Raw genomic sequence first — 22,466 nt, forward strand, 5'->3', positions numbered from 1 at the left:
CAAATGCCAAACAATTCTCCAGTAAGTTTAATAACTGTGTATTTCACTAAAGCCATGATGTGTCATGTGAAAATGTCACGTCATTGCTTACTGGAGAGTTGAATGCTTTGGGGGAATATGCCAGGCTTTTCACTGTGTATAGCACCACTCTGAAGCTGTTCAGGTAGCTATTTTGGAAAACAGGTTGTTGAGTCTCATTTCCAACTCCCGTACCATAAACTTACCTTCTTGCTTTGTGCTAGTTCGAAGACTCAGCAGAAAGAATAAGAATGACATGACATGTAGCAAATTCATTTCTAATTCCCAAGATCTACACGTGGGAAAAGCATCTTTGCCTCAGACAGTCCCGGTACGATGTTTCAGTGCTTGGCTATGGGATCTCCCTTCCCCCCGATCGGCCTCTTGCAAACCTCCAGGCTGAGGAGGGATCTGCTGTTCAGAACATTACCTGTTCCCATCAGGCCAGACTTAGCATCTACTGAGGTAAAAAAATTAAATCTTTCAGTGGATTCTCAATGAGGATTCGTTTTGTTTGGCTGGAGATTATGCTGTTTGCTACAGGATGAACTGAGGAAAATAGTATTCCTGCAGGTTTGTAAGATATATTAACTTCTCCATATTTGCGCTTTTCAGTTCAACTGACCCAAACAATGAAGCCATATTTCTATTTTTAGTTCTTTTGGTTTGGAAAGATCTGTGTCACAGCATTTCCAGAGCTCATATTAGATATGCAAAGAAGAAGGTTTATGACAAAATACCCACCAATATAACGTTAGTGATACACTTTTGATATATATTTGGTACATGAAAAACTTGATTTAACTGCCTTGAATTATGATTTAAACAGAGCAAGAAGAGGAACTTTTCTTGCCTCTTTAGGTATTGTACCTTTTATTCTCTCTTTTTAATATACCTTCTTAGAATTCAGAGCTCTGAATAGCTAAGAGTTAAGCTATTCTCCATGTGATGCCTAATTTTATTGTATTTTATTTTCTGTGAAGCAACTATTAGATGACATATATTGATATCAAAGCAGTCACTCTTTTAAGAGATCAAAGTCAGAGAAAATCATCATTGTCATAGGAAGGCCAAGTCTAATGACCCAGACGGAAGGAAGTGCAAGGTTATTTTGCTGCCCATAACAACTCCTAGCATCAGAGCCACATTATACATCAATAAAATGTGGATTTTTTTAGAAAAGGAATACTTTTACAACTTGATATGTGACCAGCAATATGTATGTCCATTGCTACTAAAAAAAAAAAAAAGTAATGTTTTATTCATTTAAGGGAAATGCCAGTTAAAACACTGCTCAGGTTTCAGTATCTTTTATCAGCTGTGAAATTACTATTGGTTTTCTAAAAACTAGTTGTTACACATGCTGAGACTCATTTCTAAAAATAAATGTAACTCATACACATATGCAGGGTCTAGTCTTCAGCAAGTGTCGTGGGAGTGCCATGTCTAGAGTCTACCTGCTTTCGATGGGCCTCTGAATCTCTGAGCTCTTATTACAGTTAGTGGGTCTCATGTACCTTATTTGCACTAAAGTAAGTTATATGCTCAGATTTTTTTTTTTTTTAATTAAAACACCTTCAAATAATTTTCAACCTTATAAAGTATGTATTTGGGCACATTTTCCATCTTGCACCTGGTTCCCCAAGTTTAGAAAAATGGCCCTGAGGTTATTTGTCATTGCCTTTCTAAATTCTTCCGCATACATAGTGCTGTGGAGCAGGTTTTACAATCTCTGTCAATATACTCCTTTACTTGCAGCTCATCAGGAGTTACAGGGACTTGTTCTATCCTGATTCTTTAGTGGAAAGACAAGTAGATTAAGGCTAGAAACGAATGGGAGGTGTTTAAAAAAACCTGCTGTCTCAGACTTTAGAGCTGTTTTATTGTTACTGCTTGATCTTTTCAAAAAAGAAGATACTTTTGGAGATAGGGTACTTTATTCCCAGACTGAAGAATATTTTGAGAATGGTGTTAACAATTACAAATGAAAGAAGTCCCTGTTCTGCTTTTCTAAAAGCATCCTTATTTCCTTTGTACAGAAGCAACATTTTAATGCAAATATAGCCACTTACCAGATGTTTGTACCCCTACTTTTGTAAATTTCTGCATGTATGTTCTGTGTGTTACAGCTTACAACCTCTTTCCAACCTTCATGTTTACATTCTTGCAATTTTGAAAAATACCAGTTTTGTCATATGGTCAGGTTTCACCTGCTGCTGATTTTACCTTCTACGAAATGGCATCCATATTTCCAAGAACCTACTCTCTGTTCTACCAGTCCTGCTGGGATTGTTTCTCCATCAAAGGGGCGTCCCACATTTAAGGCTGTGAGATTTTCCACGGTGGATGAAAAAATCCTCTCCCCACCGAGCCATGTGGCAGACAGTAACAACGAGGGGAGTATTGTTTTTTCCCTCTGTACAAGGAGAGCGCCTTTGCAAGGAGCATTCAGCAAGCAAACGGTGGATCTAAAGCAATGTTGTTGCTCACCACAATGTGGTCATTCTGGTCCCTCCCGCACCTCTGTGCAGGCACATCCCGTAAGGGAAAATAATAACTTCCTTCTCAGCAGCCTCCCTAGTGTGTTGTGTCACCACCTGAAATATGTATGGGATCCTGGCTGGAGACATCTACTATCTGTGGAGTATTTAATAATATTTCTCTGTGTAAATTTCCTCAGTGGAGAATGAATAATACCTTTTCCATATCATTCACCATAGCACCTGCTCAGTTTTCCCCGGTCTCTCCTTTAAGCTTTTAATTTGTGTATATATATCATGGTCCTTGTAAAAGTTGCACATATTTTAAAAATTGCCCCCTTTTCTCTTTCATCCAAATACATCAATTGATTGAAAGGAGTAAGCAGTCAAATGAAAGCCTCTAAAGGAAAACTTTTTTGATTAAAACAATCAAAGTGGAGGATACTGGAAAGGAGAAACCTTTACTCCGTTATGATTTTGGCAGATTTCTACATGAGATTTCATCTCCACATCTCAAAAGGTGGGAGGCACCTATCCTCATCCCAACACAGCTGTATGTGTTTGGTAGGTTCCAGAAAGGAATTCCTTTAGAGAATGGATTGAAGCGAGAGTGACTTTTCATATTTACCTCAGCACCTCAGAAGCCTGAGCAGCTGGTCAAATCTCACCTCTCTTTAGATTTTAAAACTATCCTTGTTTCTTCGAAAAGGAGAGGATGTCTCCTGCTTGCATGATGCTATCAAATAAGTCTCTTCTTATAGAAATTAGAACTCCTTTTAGAGCCTTTCAACATTTAGTTATAAATCCATCTGGTCTTGCTGCCGCATTTATTTACAGATTATTCATGACAGTGTCTACATCCCCTTTTATAAATATATTCTTTATAATATCGTAGAGTCAGAAGGGGTAAGATAGTTTAACTTTTCTTTGTACTTTTTGGCGCTATCTTACATACATGATTCTTCATAAAATTATTTATATATTGATAACAAGTGCCTTGAAGTATGATAAGATTATATTCAAATTACTTTTTCTTAATGATTTGGGTTACCTTTGTAGTCCCTCAATATCTTTCTTTGTTTTGAAGCCCTAAAGTTTACATTACTGAAGCCCCAGCTAGTCTGAAAACAGTCTTATACCTCCTTCACTACCTTTATTTACTTAGCTCCCGTCTCCCTGGATTCTTGAGCAGTTCTCATTGTTCTCGTACTTTTTACTCTTTCCTCTTGCTCCCTGAATGTGGAAGGGCACTGTAACTTGCTGATGGAAGAGGATGTTATCCCTTCCTAATGGATCATTATTCCACTGAATAATGATCTCTATCTGTGAGGGTTGTTATTGGCTACTTCAGGAAACTTCTGGCACATTACTGAATTTGTCAGAAATTGGTTGCGAGGTGGGAAGAAGAGCTGAAAACAAAATTTCACATCTCTCTCTCCCATATTACACACATACTCACCCCTCTTTCCTTTTCCTATTCTCTGCTTTTGGCTGTATATGTAAATGTATCTTTCCTTTTCCATTTCACGTATATTTTAGTTTCCACCTTACTATTTTTTTCCTTAACAGTTTTCAGTTACAATCAGTTACTCAAGAATTTTAATTCCCCCCTTTAACCTTTCTTTCTACATATTTCTTCCTCACACTAGCAATACAATCCTCCACAATATTGATAGTCTTGGGATTCATACTCCAGCTTGCCTTTTCCTTATGCTTCAGTACCTTCTCTATTCTGGATTCAGCAGTTTGTTATTTCACAGTGTGATTCTGCCTCTTGGTCAGAATTTGACTCAGCCTGTTCTTTTAGCTGTTTTCCATTAAGATCAGTTTCCCAAGGATTTTAATCCCTTCCTTTTTCTCCATGGTGATGTGGGCTGCTCTTGATATGTTAAGATAAATAAAACGTAAAACTCCCTCTGTGTCTTATATTTGTTTAAGATAGCAATAATCTAGTTTAATTCTTTTTCTTAAAGTCCTCTAGATCAAAAACACCCCAACGCGCTTTCAAATCTGCTTCTTTTGTTAAAAACACTTATAATGACATTTCTCTGATGTTTGAGTCAGGTATAGGAGGGATATTAAGAGCTGTATGCTCCATCTGTGGTGGCTGTAAGAAGGAGTCTAATAAGGTCCTCTCTATATCTTTGCTTTAATATGTTTTACAGACTCTCATTTCTTCACACTTTCTAATTCTTATGCTATTTTTTTCTGTCCTCGTCTTATCTTTTCCTTCCTTTTTTCTTTCTTCTGAACATCTTGACTTATTTTGAAGATCTATTTCCAATTACATCTCTTTATCCACATTTATTGTCAAGGATTAGCAAGGGAAGCCGGGAGCCGAGTGTGATGACAAGACAGGCAGTGGCCATCTTTGTCGACAAAAGTCCCATCCCGCCACCCCCAGCCAGGGCACTGGGCAGGGCTGGGGGGTCTGGCCCAGCGGCCCATGGCCAGGGGCTGCGATGCGGTGGGGCTGGAGCTCCGGCCAGGCCCCACAGCCGAGCCTCTGGTGAAGGCAGCTCCCATGGGATGAGGTCGGCCCTGGCTGTGGCGACCCCTCCGGCAGCTGGCTCGCAGCTGGCCCTGACCTCCACAGCCAGACCCCCCCACTTACCTTTAGGTCGTTGACCTCACCTCCATCTCCGCAACTTATATATATTGTTGCAAAAGCTAGAATAATTCCATCACATTGAGGAGTATTACTTTGCATTTACATTAGTGTACTTGGGAGCAAAAACTGATTTTGAAATATGGTAGCATTTTCATTGCACTACCATTCCTATTCACAAAAAACACATTTTTGAGGTTGACAGTAAGATATATATAACATGCACAGAACTGAAACTTCTTCTGTTTGCATTAAGACACTCAAGATGTCAGAGAAGAAAGATGTAGTTTTCCTGTTAGTGTATAAATAATTCCTGAAGCAAAGCTCTTACCATCGTAACTTCCTGCTAAACTTGACTCTGTTAGCAAATGCTAATGACAGTCCTGTAATGTAAAATCAATAAATGTTATTTGAGCAGAGTGGAAATATACTTAATTAACACACATTCAAATGTTCTAAAGAAATTACATTTCTTTATTTTTGAAACATCATGTTCCATTCCAGTGATTTTAGAGGGACTATATTTGGTAGAATGGGTGCTAAGCCTACATAGTGCTATGGCGCTCTGAATTTAAGTGGAACCATTGCCAAGTACTTTATTTCTCCCTGTGCCTTCTAGAAAAAGGTTCAGATCTTGCAGTTCTTGAAATGAATCATAAAATGAGCATATTAGAAACTGGCAGGATGGAATGAATATACGTGCATAAATACAGAGAGACAGTTGCATCTTTTGCTATCCACACATTTTTTTCATGTAACTTGTGTGTGCCCTTGTGTGTGCTTCCCACCAAAGTCCTTTGCCAGGATTTGTCTCGGTGACAGAGGAGAGAGAGTGCTCTGAATGCATGAAGGACGCATCGCTCTTTTACTGGAGGGTGAAATAAAAGGTGAAGAAAAGCAGCTCATTGCATCCCATGCACCTTCTTTCAGGCTAAGAGCAGTTTGGCTCTCTTATAGAGAAAATAATTTCATTAGGAAGGGATTAGAATGTATAGTTGCCCCTCTGATTGAAAGGTTGTGTCACGAATTGGTATCTCTTCTGTACTCCCCAATAGATCAAACAATGGTCGTGATAAAAGGCAACGCTGATTCTTTGCAGGAATCCAAGCACTGCTATTACCTGGCTAAGGTGGCAGCCTAGATTTCCTAGCTTGAACAGGTGCTAGAAAGTAGCAGGCTACCTCATCCTCCTCTTCCTCCCCCGACCCTGTCATGGCCAGCTTTGGGAGATGCCTGGGTAGTGCTTGTTTTTATAGGTGTCTTACAAATGGCCGAGAGCCTGAGAGAAGACAAGCCTCAGGCACAATCACTGCAATTCCTTTGTGGAGGACCTCATACAGATAGAAGAAATAGCACTGGACAGCAAAGCAGCTGACCACAGCTGACCACAGCTCCTGCCGGGAGCGTACAGTGGTCTCATGCTTGCTTCCCCAAATCTCCCAGTTACACCTCGTCGCTGAGCGAGAGCAGAAACTTCTTGTACCACTCCCCAGTTCATTCCAGTAGGAACTGTTGCAACCCTGGCAAAAAGCCTGGGACTAGGGTAGCCAGGAGTGGGGCAAATGTACTTCGTAACTCAGACCTTTCTCGTGTTTGATCATCATACTCCTGCCATTCAAAGGACTGAAGACTTAAGAAAAACAGCTGAGAAGAAGAAACCCAAATACAGATTATTGGGATTTTGTGGGCAGGTTATTTATTTGTGTAGTTTGATCTTACTCTCTTGGAAGAGAGAGAACACTTTGAATGAAGAACTACTATATTTTATATGAAGGAAAAACAGGGACAGCAGCTACCTTTGACGTACAACCTTTTTATCAAATAAAGACTTTTCTGATACTGTCTGTGTACTACAAGAGCCATTTATATATTATTACATATCCAAATACACTAAATAGAGATGATGCACTCAAAGCGGCAGACCCTTGCTTTTTTGAATGAGGCATAGTGAAAAAGGAGGCAGGAAACTGTAAGAACAATAGGTCTGGTCCCATTTTCCTCTTCTCTTTATATAGAGGTTTTGAAGGAAGTGAAATGTCTCTGTTTCCTCACATCTGACCTGTGAGAAAAATAGTCTGTGCAGTCAGTTTTTAGCTTGGGAACACATACGAACTCTATTTCCCAGTAATGAAATAAAGGATGTGTATTCCTTAGAAAGTCAGCGAATGAAAAAACGCCTGCATTTCTACTGGTGTGAGATACCAGGCTTTCCACCTTCTGTTTGCCTCCGTGATGGAAACATTCTGATCTGTAGTAACCAGTTAACCGACGTACCAAGTCTTCACTGGTGACTATTTGCTATTGTGAGAAGCTGTTAATACCGAGGATCATTTGCTTAGAGAATCTTTGGTTAATTGATAGAATGGGGTCAACAATACCGCCCTGGTACTTTAGTTTATATGTCTCTCAGCCTACAGCTGTGACCAAAGAACTATTATTTGTTCCATTTGTCTTTAGCTATCTAGAAGTTAGTTGTCATCTCTGACCTACTTATTGAAGCTCTCTCTATAGTGGTGCTTTTTGGAAGGTGAGGTCTTTATCTCTCCTCTTTACTATAGAGACGTAACTATGTATACATGCAGAGAGTTAGCCAAGTAACTAACTTAAAATAGACACCTTACTTTCAGGTAACTAAAGTCTGGTGAGATGAATTCTGATGTGAGGTGTATGCACAATTGAGGTGTAATACAATTTAAAAGCCTGACTGAAAATTACGGATCTTTCAACTCCTACCCAAAATCTTAGCCACTGCACTTTACCCAATGATTTCTTAAATGCTTGCCGACTTTTCAGGGGGATTGTTAATTGTTCTCTACACAGTTCACAGCAGTCCTTCTTTGCTAGCATCTGCAGAGAAAACAGTTTTCCATGGCTGATGTACATCCTAGTGCAATGCCAGCCATTTAAGTGCATCATGGTCAGTCTTTCTTCTGAAAGGTGCACGAAGAAAATGCCAACTGAGGTCAAGGGAAGTCTTCTAAAAGATTAGAAGCAGGAAGGGTTACAACCCACCCTTTTAAGAAAAAACAAGAGGTTAGGCTCTCATTACATTTTCCCATCATATCTCTTTTCTCCTTTGCTTCCCCTGGCAAGTGAAATGATTCAATAGGAGGAAAGAGGGAAAGTTGGCTGGCTGGAGTCTTTGGCTTTGCATGCCTCTCTAGTACTAGACAGAACTGATCCGCTGATTGACCTAATGAGCAGTTGCCTCTGTTTTAGAGACTGTTTCTCCAGTTTTCCTCCACCTAGAGGACTTCTGTCAACTGTCCTCTTGAGGCTCCAGCTTTGTCACTGTGTAAAATAACTGAAAATAAGTCCTTGTTTTGTTTTTTATTTCCATTTTAAGACCCCCACCTCTCCTGAATGTACTCCTGAGGAAGACAGCTACTATTTCCTCTGTACCTTATCCCAAATGTGTACCTGTGGCCACCTGTACCTTTTCCCTCTGACGGACATGCATGCCTTGTTTATGGAGCTGGGAAGTTCCTCATCCTACATTGACTGACTTTACCCAATCTATGACGCAACTGATTGCCTAAAGAAAAAATAAAACTGTCCCTCCCATTTCTGTTTCTTGTTAGCACTGTAGTTACACAGTTATTTATGGTTTTTAGAGCAGAAATACATACATAAATTCTGGAATCATCACCCTGCCCCCTCCCCCCATCGTTTCTGCCAAATTTGCAGACCATCAGAAGCATACTTTCATTCATCTAATATTATTTTATAACCTTCCATTAAATTCAGAATGGAGATGAACTGTTTAATTGGAAGTTTCTGTAACAGTTCACAAAGAAAACACTTGTCTGTGCGCAAGACAGCTTTTGTGCTTTCCTTCAGTAAACATAAGGAAAGTGACATTCATTTGTGCTATTCGTTTGACAGAGAACAAATAATATTTGACTGAAAATACTAAGTCACAACACCTTGAGAAGCAAGTATTATTTATGTACGTGTAACGCAATTACATAGGATAACTATGAACCAAACAAGAAGATGGTTATACTTTATTTTCTTAACTAGGTTTTTTAATCTAAGCTTCTCCAACATGTCAGACAAAATTTCCTCGAGGAAAAGTAAAAAAGGGTAAGTCTTATCCCAGAAGTTTGGGATTCACAATTACAATTAACTTTGCAGATGAAAAATTCATGAAAATTCATAAAACTTAGGTGTTAGATGAAGGAGAAAACTGGCACATCATTTGTAATCAAACCATATGTTGTGTTTAAAAGCATAAATTAATTTGGTGTTCTCATAGTACTTACTTGTCTACTATTTGAAATCAGCATACAGTTTGACCTTCTACACTATGACAGAAATTCCTCCTAGACTATTAGGTCAATAGGTGAGACCATTAGCAGTGCTCTATGCGAAGCTGTGTTGGGAGTCTGATCATTGCTCTGTGTTGCAGTTTCAAACAGCACGAAATCAAATGATTTAGGCTCAAAAGACTTGTGGCTGCAGTGCCAGTGACATTAATAAAGTTTGCTCAGTTATGAATTTGAATCTCATTTGCATTTCAGAGCTGGCATTGCATCTTGAAACGAGAAAAGAATTCTTAAAAGGTAGTTTATGTATAAACTTGACCCTAAAAATACACTTCCCCATATGCAGGAACCAATAAAGTGCTCTTGTACTTGACTTCAAAATATAGTATAAATTCAGTATAATTGCGAGGATTATCAGATTCAAATGATCCAATGTGCACCTTAAGCACAGTTTTTGAGCTGAGAACCTGGAATGTAGACTAGCAAAATTACAGGTTTATCCCTAAAAATGCTTATAAACAGGATTGTTGCATTAAAGGATTATTAACTGTCATTAATCCAGTGATAAAGAAAGTTTTCTTATGTTTTTTAGCCAACTATAAACTTATGTGAACCATGCTTGCCAGCATATGAACCTGCATGGCCAGCAGGAGGTCTTGACATTTCACTAAAAAAAAAATTTAATGTAATGACTTTTGCCATGACAAGATTTCATATGTTAAGTAAATGCATTCTGACAAATGTCAATCCACAGTTTCATTTCAATAAGATTTCCTTCAGGAAAAGATTTGATGTACTTCTGTCGTGAGTCATTATAAATGCTTGAGCTTTAGGAATGAAATTTATATGAAACTAATAAATAAAGATATTGCACCTAGAGCTGTATTTGATGTGGATGTGAATAGTAATTCTATATTAATGTAACTGTCATCTCTGCTACCATTATTTGACATCTTTATGCACAGCCAGTATTTTTGGTTTTCTGACAAAGTCCTCAAAATGTCAGTATGTGTATGTATATGTGTAGAGGGAAAGGCAGGAGGGGAGCCGATTTTTTTTTTTATGATGCATACCAAACAAGAGGACAGAGGGACTGGATGATTCAGCTGTTACCATGCTGTCTGGAAATCAGGAGATGTACTGCTGTTTCCTTGCTACAGGAGATTTTTTGATACCAGGAATCTGAGAAAGTAATTAGTCTTCATGTTCCTCTTCTCAAATATTCAGCTGTTATAGCAAAGAACACCATAAAACACATTAAATACAATCAGCTATTTATATATTTCTTTTTCTCTTTGTAAACTGTCTCCAAACACTTTTTGATACTCTGCTACCTCAAGACATTACTGCACATCCTCTTTACTTCACATCCTCTTGTGTAGAAAACCATGACCCAAACTCAAAATACAGCCCCTACTAATTTTGCATATTTAGGGAGGTTTTGACTTCAGTCTTACAGTTTTCAAGTAACTGCCCTCAGACACATGGTTAGGGTCATCCTGTAGTTCTTTTTACAGTGTGTGCTGTATGACTAACATTATAGGCCCAGACTTTTAGCCTGTACTGATACAGCATCTTTCTGTCATTCCATACAGAGGTTTACTCTTGCGTTAGGGGTAGAGCAAGTAATTTTGGTGATTTACATCAAGATTTTAAGTAGTCCTTCTCTTTTCTCTTCAACTGTAGTAAAGATTTGCACACTTAATTCAGGAAGAAGCAGCATTACATTGTTTGAGGCACCTAGTGGATAACAAGAAGGGTATGACGCCCTGATGCCATTTCTGAAATAAGTCCCCTCTCCTGGGCAGACACAGGTGAGTCACAGCGTAAGTGAATCACTCCATTTACCTCAATGGAAGTGCTCGTTCAAGTGCCAAGACTGTCAGCAGCCACTGTGTTTGTATTTGTAGTCTCTCTTGTTCTGAGGTTGGTCCGTCGTGTTTGCTTTTACATTAAAAGAAATGCGTATGTTTTGCTAGGTTACTTTTTCAATTTACTGAGAGAGAAAAAAGAGAAAGGGTTGGGGTTTTTTTTGTTCTGTTTTGGTTTTGGTTTGGGCTTTTTTGGTCATTATAGGAAAAGTAAGGCTAAGAGCCCATACAATTAATATTTTAAAACATGGCTTTACAGGAAAATTCTTGGAAAGTTTTCCAGAGCATCACTATGCTTTTCATTTTGGTAAAATAATTTTCTCCCTTGAAACAGCTGCTGACTTAAAACAGAGTAAGACTAATGATTGGACCAAGAATGATAGAGATGCTTTGGATATGGAGTTCGTAAGAGAATAGAGTACTATTTTCCTGGTTGATTGGCCTGTCTCAAACAATATAGTCGTTCTTTTGACTATCTCTAACAACCATACTCTCTGAATATTGCTTACTCCGCTCAGATTTCTATAACAGCATTGACTTGTTGTGTTTTTTTCTCTCATTGCAGCCAAGGACTGTCTTGTTCTGGGAAAAGATATCTTACTTTTTCTGTAGTGTTACAAAGTCCACAGCAATAGGGAATGCAGTTGATCCTCTACCACTTGAAATCTTTACATCACGCAAAGACATATTTTTAAAGATCTGTTCTAGCCTGGCCTGAAGTGGCTTTACGACTTCATGTTGAGTCATAACCCTACAGCGGGTTGCATAATATGGCACACCCATGTTGAGGAGTGACTCACGGCAGGCCGACGGCACAGGTACGTGATGGGGCTGGGCTACAACAAGACACATCTGCACACTCCTGGTTGAATCACAGGACAGTAGTTTCTGTCCAGCTTTGGAGACAGCAGGGAGAATCTCTGGCACTTTGTACAGGTATAAGTTGCTGTTGTTAAAGCAAAGGAATGGGACACAGGCACATGCAGCAGGAACTCATGTCTCTACTAAATCAACAAGTCAAACAAAAATGTGTTGAAAGAACAAAGTAAGACCTGGACTACGTAAGAAGACAGATAAGATGATCTCTTGTAGTAGTGAAATCTGCAAATCATGGTGGCAGTTCTAACCGGTTTTAGCTGGGGAGGATCTCAACAGAAAACTCTTGTGTATGCACGTGTTGTGATGCATATGTCTGCCTATTCACAAGCACATATAATGTGACAAAAATTCAAGAGGACAGTATTGAACAAAACAAGAACAGCATGGGTTATCAAGATACACCAGTAAAGTGAGAATATTTAGTTAATATATGCTAGAAAACAGAAAAAATGGCCATTACCTAGCAAATGACCTTGTAACTTTCTCTTAGATTTTTCAGGCTTGGCCTGTGCTGCTACACGCCTGTCTCTGGAGAAACCTGTTAAAACAGATATGTTTACAACGTGTTTGCTGTAAACATTAAATACTTTTACAAAACTAATTTCTCATGGGGTAAGAAGACAGGCTCCATTCAGAGTTGATAAACAGCTGAAAGGTAGGAGGAGACAAAGAGGCAGAGCTGATCGTCAACTTTCACGAGGGAGAGAGGTTACTAGCATGCTTTTAGTACCATCCATGTTTGTTCCATCCCCTGTGATGTTCAAAGCTGTCGATGACATGGTGAAAGAGGTGACAAAGTTTGTGTGATCCTATTTCAAATCACACAGTAAAACAGCTGGTGGTACTGAAAAATGCAAAGTAATATGCTGGGGGGAAAAAAGTCCTAATTATCTGTAACAGAACAATTAATTACTACCACTTTGGAAATAGTTTTTGAAACCACTGTGGATAGTGCTCAGCACTTTTCAAAAAGGCAAGTGAAATGTTGGGAATTATTAGGAGTGAGAACAAAACAGAAAACATCATTATGTCTTTGTATATACTCTACTCACATGCTGAATAATGCTAACAGTTCTACTAATTCAATCCCAGAAAAGAACATGGAATTACTTGAAAAATTATAAAGAACAACAAGAAGGATCAGCAACATAGAAAGGCATTCATCTTACATGAGATTAAATAAAACTAGGGCTCTTCAGCTTGAAAATAAGATGAGTGATGGGAGAGCTCTAGGCATGAACGTGATGGAGAAAGGAGAAGATGGAATAATTACTTGCTCCAATAAGTGCCAGGAGACAGGAGAAATATGTATAAGCAATATTTCCATGTCTGTCTTGTGAGCTTGTAAAGGACAATTTTGCACTTCTTTTTTTTTTAAAAAGTATCGTTTTGTGGAAGCAGAACAACCGAAAATCACCATCTCCGTAATTTTCACATTTCCTGCTCTGCTGCTGCCCCTGTAAGGACATAATCAGTCACTTAGTCCTGATACTGCCCAGCTCATTTTCATACTTCGGCAGCATCACTGTTCCCTTAATTGTCATGGTAACAGATGGTTTTGATTACTCATTTACCTCGAATTATTTTAACATTACATGACAGTGAAGGACCATGAAAGAAATAGCAATGAAAGCATACCGTGTTTTGATAATCTCCTGATGTGTTCCTGGGGACCAATACTTGGGTACATAACACTTTCTTTCCAAAGACAGAATTTAAAAAAAAAAAAAAAATTGTACTTCCTCAAAAAAAAGGGTTAAAAGAAAATAGGAGAATTACAGATTTTTGTTCATCTTTCTCAGATGTATAGTTGATCTGCTTCTTATAAATTATAAATTCAAAACAGACTTAGAAAAGAATTTCTAACACAGGTTTCATCATCATAATAATAGTAATACCTTTGGTCTGAAAAATCCCAAACTATTACTCGATCAAACATAAATTATCCATAATAACAATCACATTATACATAGCAAAGGCCTACAGTATTTGTGCAAATGTAATCGTGTTCTGATGATTAAGAAATCTAGAGTATGTGCATGATACAACTGAAAGCATGTTAACAATAAAAACAGAGGATAAGCACTTCTATTCTATACTGCTAAATAACTGGAATATTTGCCGTATTTGCTAAAATACTAATAAGATTCTCTTTTAAAAAGTTTATGTCAAAGTTTTCTTAAAAGTCTATCCTTTTTACTGTAGTATTTAGCATTCTGTTGGCCAACAAAGCAAAGATCTTAGGAAAAGCAGTATGCTTTAATATAAGCACATATACCACCAAATGCACAAAGCATCAATGCTCTTCAGATACTACATTTTTCTGAGAATTCTCACCGTCTTTTGATTCAGTTCAGACAGATTTAAATTTCATTAATTCCATTATCGACTTAGGAATGTAGCCCTTTCAATCTTGACTTGTTTTCCTAACTACCAGGGTTTGTTCTTTGAAAAGAGCAGCCCATACTGATCTTAAATACAGCTAATCTGTTTGGGAAACTCTTGATATGCTATCACCTGCTGAATATATAGCTCCTTGAGCAGAAAGCAGCATGGGGGTTTTTGACTAACCAAAGATTCTGTTACTGATAAATAGTTATTATTCTAAGGAAAAGATAATCTTCTAATAAAAACATCAACATCAAAAAAATCCCTCGGAAAAGCAAAGGGCTGGAGTGATAAAAATGTGATCATCTTGGAATCATTTCCACTGTGCAAATCAATTTATCCAGCTGCAGGTTCTGCCAAACGAGCCCTAGCAGAGCTTGCTGTAGTGGTTTAAGGTGCCGTTAGCTATTTATTCATCCTTACACCAGGGATGGGAGAATGTAGTAAGGGACCAGACCTAGCTGGCACATCTCACAGTCTGTGAAAGTATCTCAGCCTCATTAGCTTCAGAAGCTAATGCATGAAAACGTGAATTGCAAGGGCTGGAAATAGCTTCTCATACCAACTCTGCTTTATGGGCAGTCATGCCTGAGAAGGAGGTGGGAGAGACAGCCAGGAATGGCAATGCCTTCAGCTATGGCTGTGAGAATTTTCTAGAGACGTTTGGTGTGAGCCTTGCCTCTCACTAGCGGGTTGGCAGCAGCCTCATTGCTTTGTAGGAGTTAATGCAGCGCTCAGTTTTAATGCGTCCTTGAGAGAAGATGTAAACATTTCTGTGAGGTAAAGAGGAAGCAAGAGAGACAAGAGCAGTAGCGAACAGCAAGGTACAAGACAGAAAAAATTAAATTGCGTTCTCTCCACAGTGTAGAGTGCAAGGACATGGCGCTGAATGAAAAATTAGATAGACTGCAACATGACTTTATTGAAGGTAAATGATGTTAACCTAGCTCATTCACTTTCTCTGGAAAGAGAACTGTTTTTCTAGGAGAAAACAGATGTGGGGGGCGTAAGAAGAGAATGTGGCATGGTGTCACAGCCATGCTGTGGAGGGGAAGCCAGTGGAGATGGTACAGTAGCAGAAAGTGACTGAAGCAACACAGTGTATTATATTGAGAGCTGGAAGAGAGGGCTGGCCTCGGAAGGCATTTTACCTAACGAACTCACTAATGCCTTTGTCACGAAAAGAACAAGGGGTGCTGGGGAACTCTGTAGACGGCACAAAGTTGGGAATCGCCGATGTGGAAAAGAGCGAGGTCCTCACAGGGGGGAGAACGACACGGTCCTTCAGCTGGGAACGCAGGGCCAGGCCCTTGCGAGGGGCCGAGGGAAAGCCGGGCCTGGCGCCAGAGGCGGGGTGCCCGCCGGCCGCTGCCGCCCGGCAGCCGGGGCATGCCAGGGGGAGAGGGGTCCCGGCAGGGCTGGGCGACTCCTCCTGCCGCCAGCAACGGCAGAACCCAAGATGGCCGAGGGCGCCGCACCGGGGCGGCGGGGAGCTCGGCGCCGGGAGCAGGCCTGGCCCCCGGGGCAGCCGGGCGGGGCGAGGCCCCGGCGGAGGCCGTGCAACCGCCGCCCGCCCCCTCGCCCTGCCCCCGCCTCCCGCCGCCTGCCCCGCCGCCCCCGCGCTGCCTCACGCGGCTCCCGCCGGCGGCGGCCCCTCGCGGCGAGAGCGGCGACGGCAGCGGGTGAGTGGCGGCGGCGGGGAGCGGGAGCGGGCCGGGGGTGCCGCGCCGGGGGAGCCGTCCTTCCCTCCGCTCCGGGGAAAGAGAGGCGCTGCCCGGGCAGCCGCCGGCAGCGGCGGGCGGGTGGGGGTGCGGCTGCCCCTCGCCCGGGCGGGGCCCGTTTCCCAGTGCGCCCCGCGCAGGCGGCGGTGGGAGCCCCGGCCCGGCCGTGCCCCGGCAGAGCCCGGGGAGGCGGAGGCATCCTGCGGGGAGTGCCTCGGGGGGAAGAGGACCGCGCTCTGCCTCCAAACGCGGCCCCGCCGAGGAGCCATCTTCTCAGGGATTTGCGGTGTCTGCAACGGGAGAGGTCGGTGGGGCTGTTTGCAAAGATGTATTTGTGCCAAGTAACGGTTAGGTGAATTCCCAGCAAACAGAAGTTTAGTTGTCGTACTACGTGCTGAAAAATCGTGCTGGCGTCCAGCCACGTATTGGCATCAGAAATGTTAGGGTTTAATAGTTGGCATGCACTTTTGATAGTTGGTGTGTCGAGTAGATGACAATAGAAAGTAAATATTTAAGTGTTCTTAAAATATCTAGAATCCCTTCTTCCTTACCCCTTTCACAGCACGGTTCTCTGATCTCAAAAGTGTTGCATAATAATGTAGAAATTTTTTTTGTTTAAATTCTAAATGTTGCTATTTAAATTGATGATGTATGTGTATGAGGGAGAAGAATTTTAAATTAACGTGAATTTAAAGAGTTAAAAGTTAAAGTAAAAAAGCCTTTAAAGTTAAAAGAACATCTTTAAAGAGAAGCTAATTATGCCATTGTAATGACCAATATTAAAATTGGCAGCTTGACAAATTAGTAATGATAGTGTAAGCTTTTTGGTAGATGGGTCATGTTTTCCTCGGTGACTTGTAACAATATATTTAGTGCTCAGTTAAACAAAATCTAAAAGTTTGTAGAATTCATCTAAGGCAATTAAACCTCTGCAGCCCTGTGGCCATGCCCTTTTAAGGCAGCTTTGCAGCGGTGGTGCCAGGGCAGTGCACTCTGTTGCAATGTTACCTGTGAGCCTCTTAATACCCACTGCAGTGTTTGTGTTACCATGCGTTGGGGATGAAACTGTGATTTAGATGGGGCTTTGCCTGAACCCCATGCTGATGCTAAGCTTGCTCGATTTTGCATGTTAAAAAGACAGATTTTTGCAAGTGAATTCGGGATCTGAAAGTCAGACACTGCTACAAAGTTTTTTTGCCTCTTGGATAAATCATGAGGGGTCAGGAGGTGGAACTGTGTAACTCGTACTAGTTTAACTCAATAAAAAAAGAAAGGAGGGGAAGCTTTTCTACTAGGAAGAGTTTGTCATGTATCCAGATGTCAGTTTTTAAACTCCACTTACTTACCAGATCTTTGCAGAAATCCCGGTTTCTTGAACAACAGAGACTATCTCAGTGCTCACTGAGCCCCTTTCAAACAGCGCCCAGCTCCAGCTCTCTCTATAGCTTTTGTTCCAGGCTGCATTGTGAGCACCTGTGGAAGCTGCATTTGACACTTCGCTTTGTCTGTGGGGCCCAGTTTCTTGTGCTTACCTTGATGCCGGTTTTTGCTTAAAGAGTTTCACATCTAAAGGTTTCACTGTGTTGATGCCGCTTTGCATAGCATAGATCCCGAACATCTCTCTGGTGCCTGCAGTTATTAACCGTGGACGCTTTGTAGCCAAATAGTGTTTTGTGCGACTGTAGCGTTGCCATCTACTAAGTTGCGTATGGCTAAACTGTTGCTAGGCATTGGTGCACATCGGGGAAAATTGCTGTGTTTCACAGCAAAGAGGCGCACAGGATATGTTTGGTGGTGTAGCGGTTCCTTGGGATCACTATGAACGGAAATAAATGTTGGCCTTTTTAGGACACTGCGTAGTTTATCTCTGGTTCAATTCTGCTCTCAGTAGCAGGTATGTGGTAGCTGCTGTCCTTTCGGGCACCGCGTGCGTAGACCTGCTGTAACCAGCTGGATGTCTGCAGTATCTTGTCAGGATAAGTGGAACGCTGTGGTGTGGTTTAAAAAAACGAATCTACCACATATCCCAGAGAGGAATTTAGAGGAAGATATTCCATTTTTGTTGAGGGCATTGATAGAAAGTTGCAAAGCCCCTGAAGACCTGTGACATTACCAGGATGCTCTGATTCTGTGGCAGCCAAAGCTCATTCTTTAAAACAAACACCCCCCCCAGCCCCAACCTTCCCACATTTTTCATATTTTGAGATTAGCTCCTTAGATTTGTGTTTAGAACGTACCGAGGTTGTAGTTTCTGTTCACTTCCCCTCAAATGTGGAGGTGTGGAGGCTCTTCATCTGTTCAAGATTGACATCTCAGATTATCCTGTAGCCATGTGTCTCCAGGCTACTGGGATTTACAAAGTGCTGTGACATTCCTGATGAACTGAGGACAGGCCAGGACGGCGCAAAGGATTTACAGGTCTCCTAATAACTTTGTCAAAATTTATTTTACTTTTTAGACCACAATGAATGTGGAACATGAAATTAGCCTCTTAGTTGAGGAGATTCGGCGGTTGGGAACCAAAAGTAAGTACTGTAATCTCTCTGATGGTACAGATGTACATACATGTCACACAGATGTAGTCATGTTATATCAACCTATGAACTTGGCAAATTGAATTAAGCAGGTTCAGGTAACCTGAAAACTTGCATATATACTTAATGTTGGACTGTATGGTACTCCCTGTGTCCCATCCTTTAAAGTAGTCCTGTTATGAAGTTAAATGTTTAAGCCTCTGCAGCACAGAAGATGTAGGCCTGGAATCCTGCTCCCACTGCAGAGAGCAATGAACTGCAAAATTACCCTTTTCTTTAGACTTCCGATACTCGCTACAGTCATCAGAGAAGAAAGTTGCACCTTTTCCTTCTAATCCTTCCTTGGTAACTTCTGAACTTCAGAATTCATACACTTCAGTTCTGTTCATCATAGTATTATTTGGAAGGAATTGATCTGTATGCCTTAAACTAGGAGTTATAGGTGTAGTCCCAACCTTCCTTAAACTTGCTTAGAAGGTAGCCTTTTCTCTGAAGATTGTTTTTCATTGTTAAAACTCCTCTTTCTTTACAAATATTTATGCAATTTGTGGATGTGCTACCTGCTCATATATTTCAGTTCTGATGCAATTTTGTTCAGTTCCATTTGTTTTTCAAAGCCTAAACGGATATGTACATCTTGCGTTTTGTATGACTGCATCTGCCTTTTAGGAATAACCTAGCTAACCTTAACGTATATTTCAAAATTCTTGCTTTGTGTGAGAAATGAATTCACGTTGCACCTTTTTCAATGTGAACCTTAAATATTAATAAGTGGAAAAAAAAATTGAAAACAAAATTTTAACATTTTAATTATTTAAAACTATTTCCTCCTTATGCTTTGAAGAGGTTCAGTAGCCTGTGCTGGTCATAGGTTTCAGAAAGTCACCAGTAAAAATAAACATAGCAGATATGTGGTCCTTGATGTGAGTCTCTGGAAAAAAGGGAAAGTCATACCAGGCAGGAGTTTTGCCTACTATTTATCATCAGCGTTCATAATATGTTCCCAATAAATCGGGACACACCGTGGGGTTTGCTTTCAATGTTCTGATGGTGTGTCACTTTGTTTCCACAATAATCTCCTAACTGAAAGAAAATCTGCATGTGTTTTCATGTTGTATCTTTGATTTAGATGCTGATGGACAAGTAAGCGTGAAATTTGGTGTGCTCTTTGCTGATGAAAAGTGTGCCAACCTCTTTGAAGCCCTAGTGGGAACTCTTAAGGCTGCAAAACGACGGAAGATTGTCACTTATCAAGGGGAGCTACTTTTACAAGGTGTTCATGACAACGTTGATATCATGCTACTGCAGGACTGATGCAGTGTTTCAGCTATGCATTAATAGAATTGTTTGAGACAGTGACTTGCAACATCCTCTGAATAAGGCTGATCATTCTAAGGTGTTTTGATGTATTTTCTATACCTTTATAGTCAAAACGAAACTGTCCTATTTTGGAAAACATTCCTTTTTGTAATTCTTCCTAAAATGGTACTGTATCTGAGTAAGGTAAAAGATGCCAGATCTCTCTCTCTTTTTTTTTTTTTTTTTTTTTTTTTCCCCCCCTTCCCTTTAAAATCTCAGGTAATGCTCTCAAATGTCTGGCGGTTATTTTCAACATATGAAGAAGGGGACTGGTAATTTAATGTTTACAAATCAAAATGTGCCATGAAAGTATAAAATAAAAGCACATACTTAAATTTGTATAATTCTTATTGCCGTTGTTTCTCTTTTTATTTGCAATCTGAAATGAAAGCAAACTGAATTCCTATAAGGAACATAGTTAAGTAACTGTACAGAAAGCATGCCAGTGAGATAGAAATAATTTTGCAGTGTGATTCAGTTGAAGAATGACCATCCTACGGAGTGACCAGATTGTGCACAAAAAGCCACGAATTATAGATGTACCACATTCATCTCTTGCAGTGTAGTATGTTTTCATTTTTTTGTCCTCTAGACTTTTGAAGGAAGTGGGTGAGGAGCTCCCTGAATGCTTTCATGCAGTGTTAACCAGAAGATGGTACAGCAGCTTCAAGTTGTGATTATTTTCCTCACAGAAATCATACTTTCTCTAAATCACTCCAGGCAAAAAATGGGAGGGGAGTAAAAAGAGCCCTTTTGATTGTTTTCTAGCTTACTGCTAATTCTTCTTAGCTGGCAAAAATGCCCCTTCCAGTGGGGAGAAAGAGTTGCTGCATGGGGAAAGCAGCAGTGGGTAAGCAAACTGCTTACCGCTCTGTGCTTCAGCTCTGCAGCTGCAGATCTTAAAGTTGCAGGATGGGTGAATTTCCCTTTACTTAGCAGCCTTTTGCAAGTGCAAAATGCTTGAAAAGTGTCTCCTTGTTTCCAGATACAGGAAATGCACGCACGGTTATGGAATCTCTACAAAGCTGTGTAATTCCAGCTGCTGCCCCTTTCATCTTTGTTTGCTCTGCTTCGCGCAACAGGAAGACAACTCAGATCCTGTGTGCAAACAGATCTGGGCTGCCTCTGCCTGTGCTGGCCCCAGAATCTGGAGAGCAGGGAAGTGATACGCAGAGAAACTTGAGCTGTCTGGGTCCAAGCCAGCTGGAGCTCAGAAGCAGAGTAGGAGCTTAGCACAGCTTACCGGCTCCAGTCCCCTGTCACTCCAATGCAGCTATTCTGCTTCCAGACCTGCGCCAACAAGTGCCTGCACCCCTGCGCCCCACAGGTGGAAAGAAAGGAGGACTGAGGCCAAGCCTTCTGCATTGGGGGTGACACCAGACAGCTCTGCGTCACCAGATAACCACAGTTGTGTTTTCCTCTCCCTCTATTTTGTCGACAGCCTGAGTCATTGTCTGGGTTCACAGCCTGAGTATGCTGACTGATACCGAGTGCTTTGTGATTGTCTGAGATGCCGGTTTTGGTATGGGAGGGCACCAGCCTGTCCCAGCCAGGATATAGTTCTCTGTGTGTGTTCACAACAGCTCTTTAAAGCACTGAAGGGGCCTCCGTCTTAGGTACCAGTAAATTCAAGGCTTGGTGCTGGGTTGGAGCTGAGATGGGACTATGAAGAGACCTTTCTATCTCGTTTTGGATTTACCCTCTTAACAATGCTAATAAATGTATTCAGGGCTTCTGGGAACACCAAGTAGAAAGAGACAGAGAAACCTGGGACTAAAACAAATTTGTTACAACCAGAGGAGAGTGTGATTGTGTGCTGCCTGGGGGAGTTGAGATTCGTTTTCCCTCTGTTTCTGAAAGCAGAAGAGGGACAACGTGAACAAGTATGTATATCCAAGGACTTCCCTCAACGCAAGGCTTAATGTCTACTGGCCTCAGCATTGTGTAGGCTTCTTCACCTCAGGTTATGTACAAGCACTGAGGACTTTGTTTCTAAATTTTTTTTTGCAGAGAAAATCAAATACTAACATTGCTTCACATGCATGGGACCACGCCTCTGTTAAGGAAATAATTACCGCAGCAAATGGCCTGGACACAAGATGTAGTTCCTGGAGCACTTGACACAGTAATAGAAAAGCTAACTATGGGGAAAGCTTTACCTATTTTTGTAAACAGTAGGACGGTCAGCAGCCCCCTGTGATGGGTTCATGAGCTTGCCAGCCATGGGTCTGAAGGAAGTTTGTAGGTCAGCCAGAAGCACCAGTGATTCCAAAATACCAAGTCATTCTCCTGACTGCTGGGAAGTAGGAAGATACAGAGATCTTTGACAACAGCAGTGGT

General features: G+C 40.9%; 1 protein-coding gene across 3 annotated transcripts; it reads left to right on the forward strand.

The window, feature by feature from the left end:
* ABRACL (ABRA C-terminal like) lies at positions 1-20,464 on the forward strand. 3 transcript variants are annotated; one of them, XM_075145975.1, is made up of 3 exons: positions 1-21; positions 18,692-18,758; positions 19,897-20,464. In XM_075145975.1, exons 1-3 carry the CDS (start codon positions 4-6, stop codon positions 20,079-20,081), a joined length of 270 nt encoding a protein of 89 aa, XP_075002076.1. In that variant the 5' UTR covers positions 1-3; the 3' UTR covers positions 20,082-20,464. The 3 variants fall into 3 exon arrangements, with proteins under 3 accessions (XP_075002076.1, XP_075002078.1, XP_075002077.1); XM_075145977.1 differs by lacking the exon at positions 1-21 and adding an exon at positions 16,109-16,194; XM_075145976.1 differs by lacking the exon at positions 1-21 and adding an exon at positions 16,367-16,537.
* The last annotated feature ends 2,002 nt before the right edge of the window (positions 20,465-22,466 follow it).

Source organism: Calonectris borealis, chromosome 3 (genome assembly GCF_964195595.1).
Source record: "Calonectris borealis chromosome 3, bCalBor7.hap1.2, whole genome shotgun sequence".
NCBI classification, from domain to species: domain Eukaryota; kingdom Metazoa; phylum Chordata; class Aves; order Procellariiformes; family Procellariidae; genus Calonectris; species Calonectris borealis.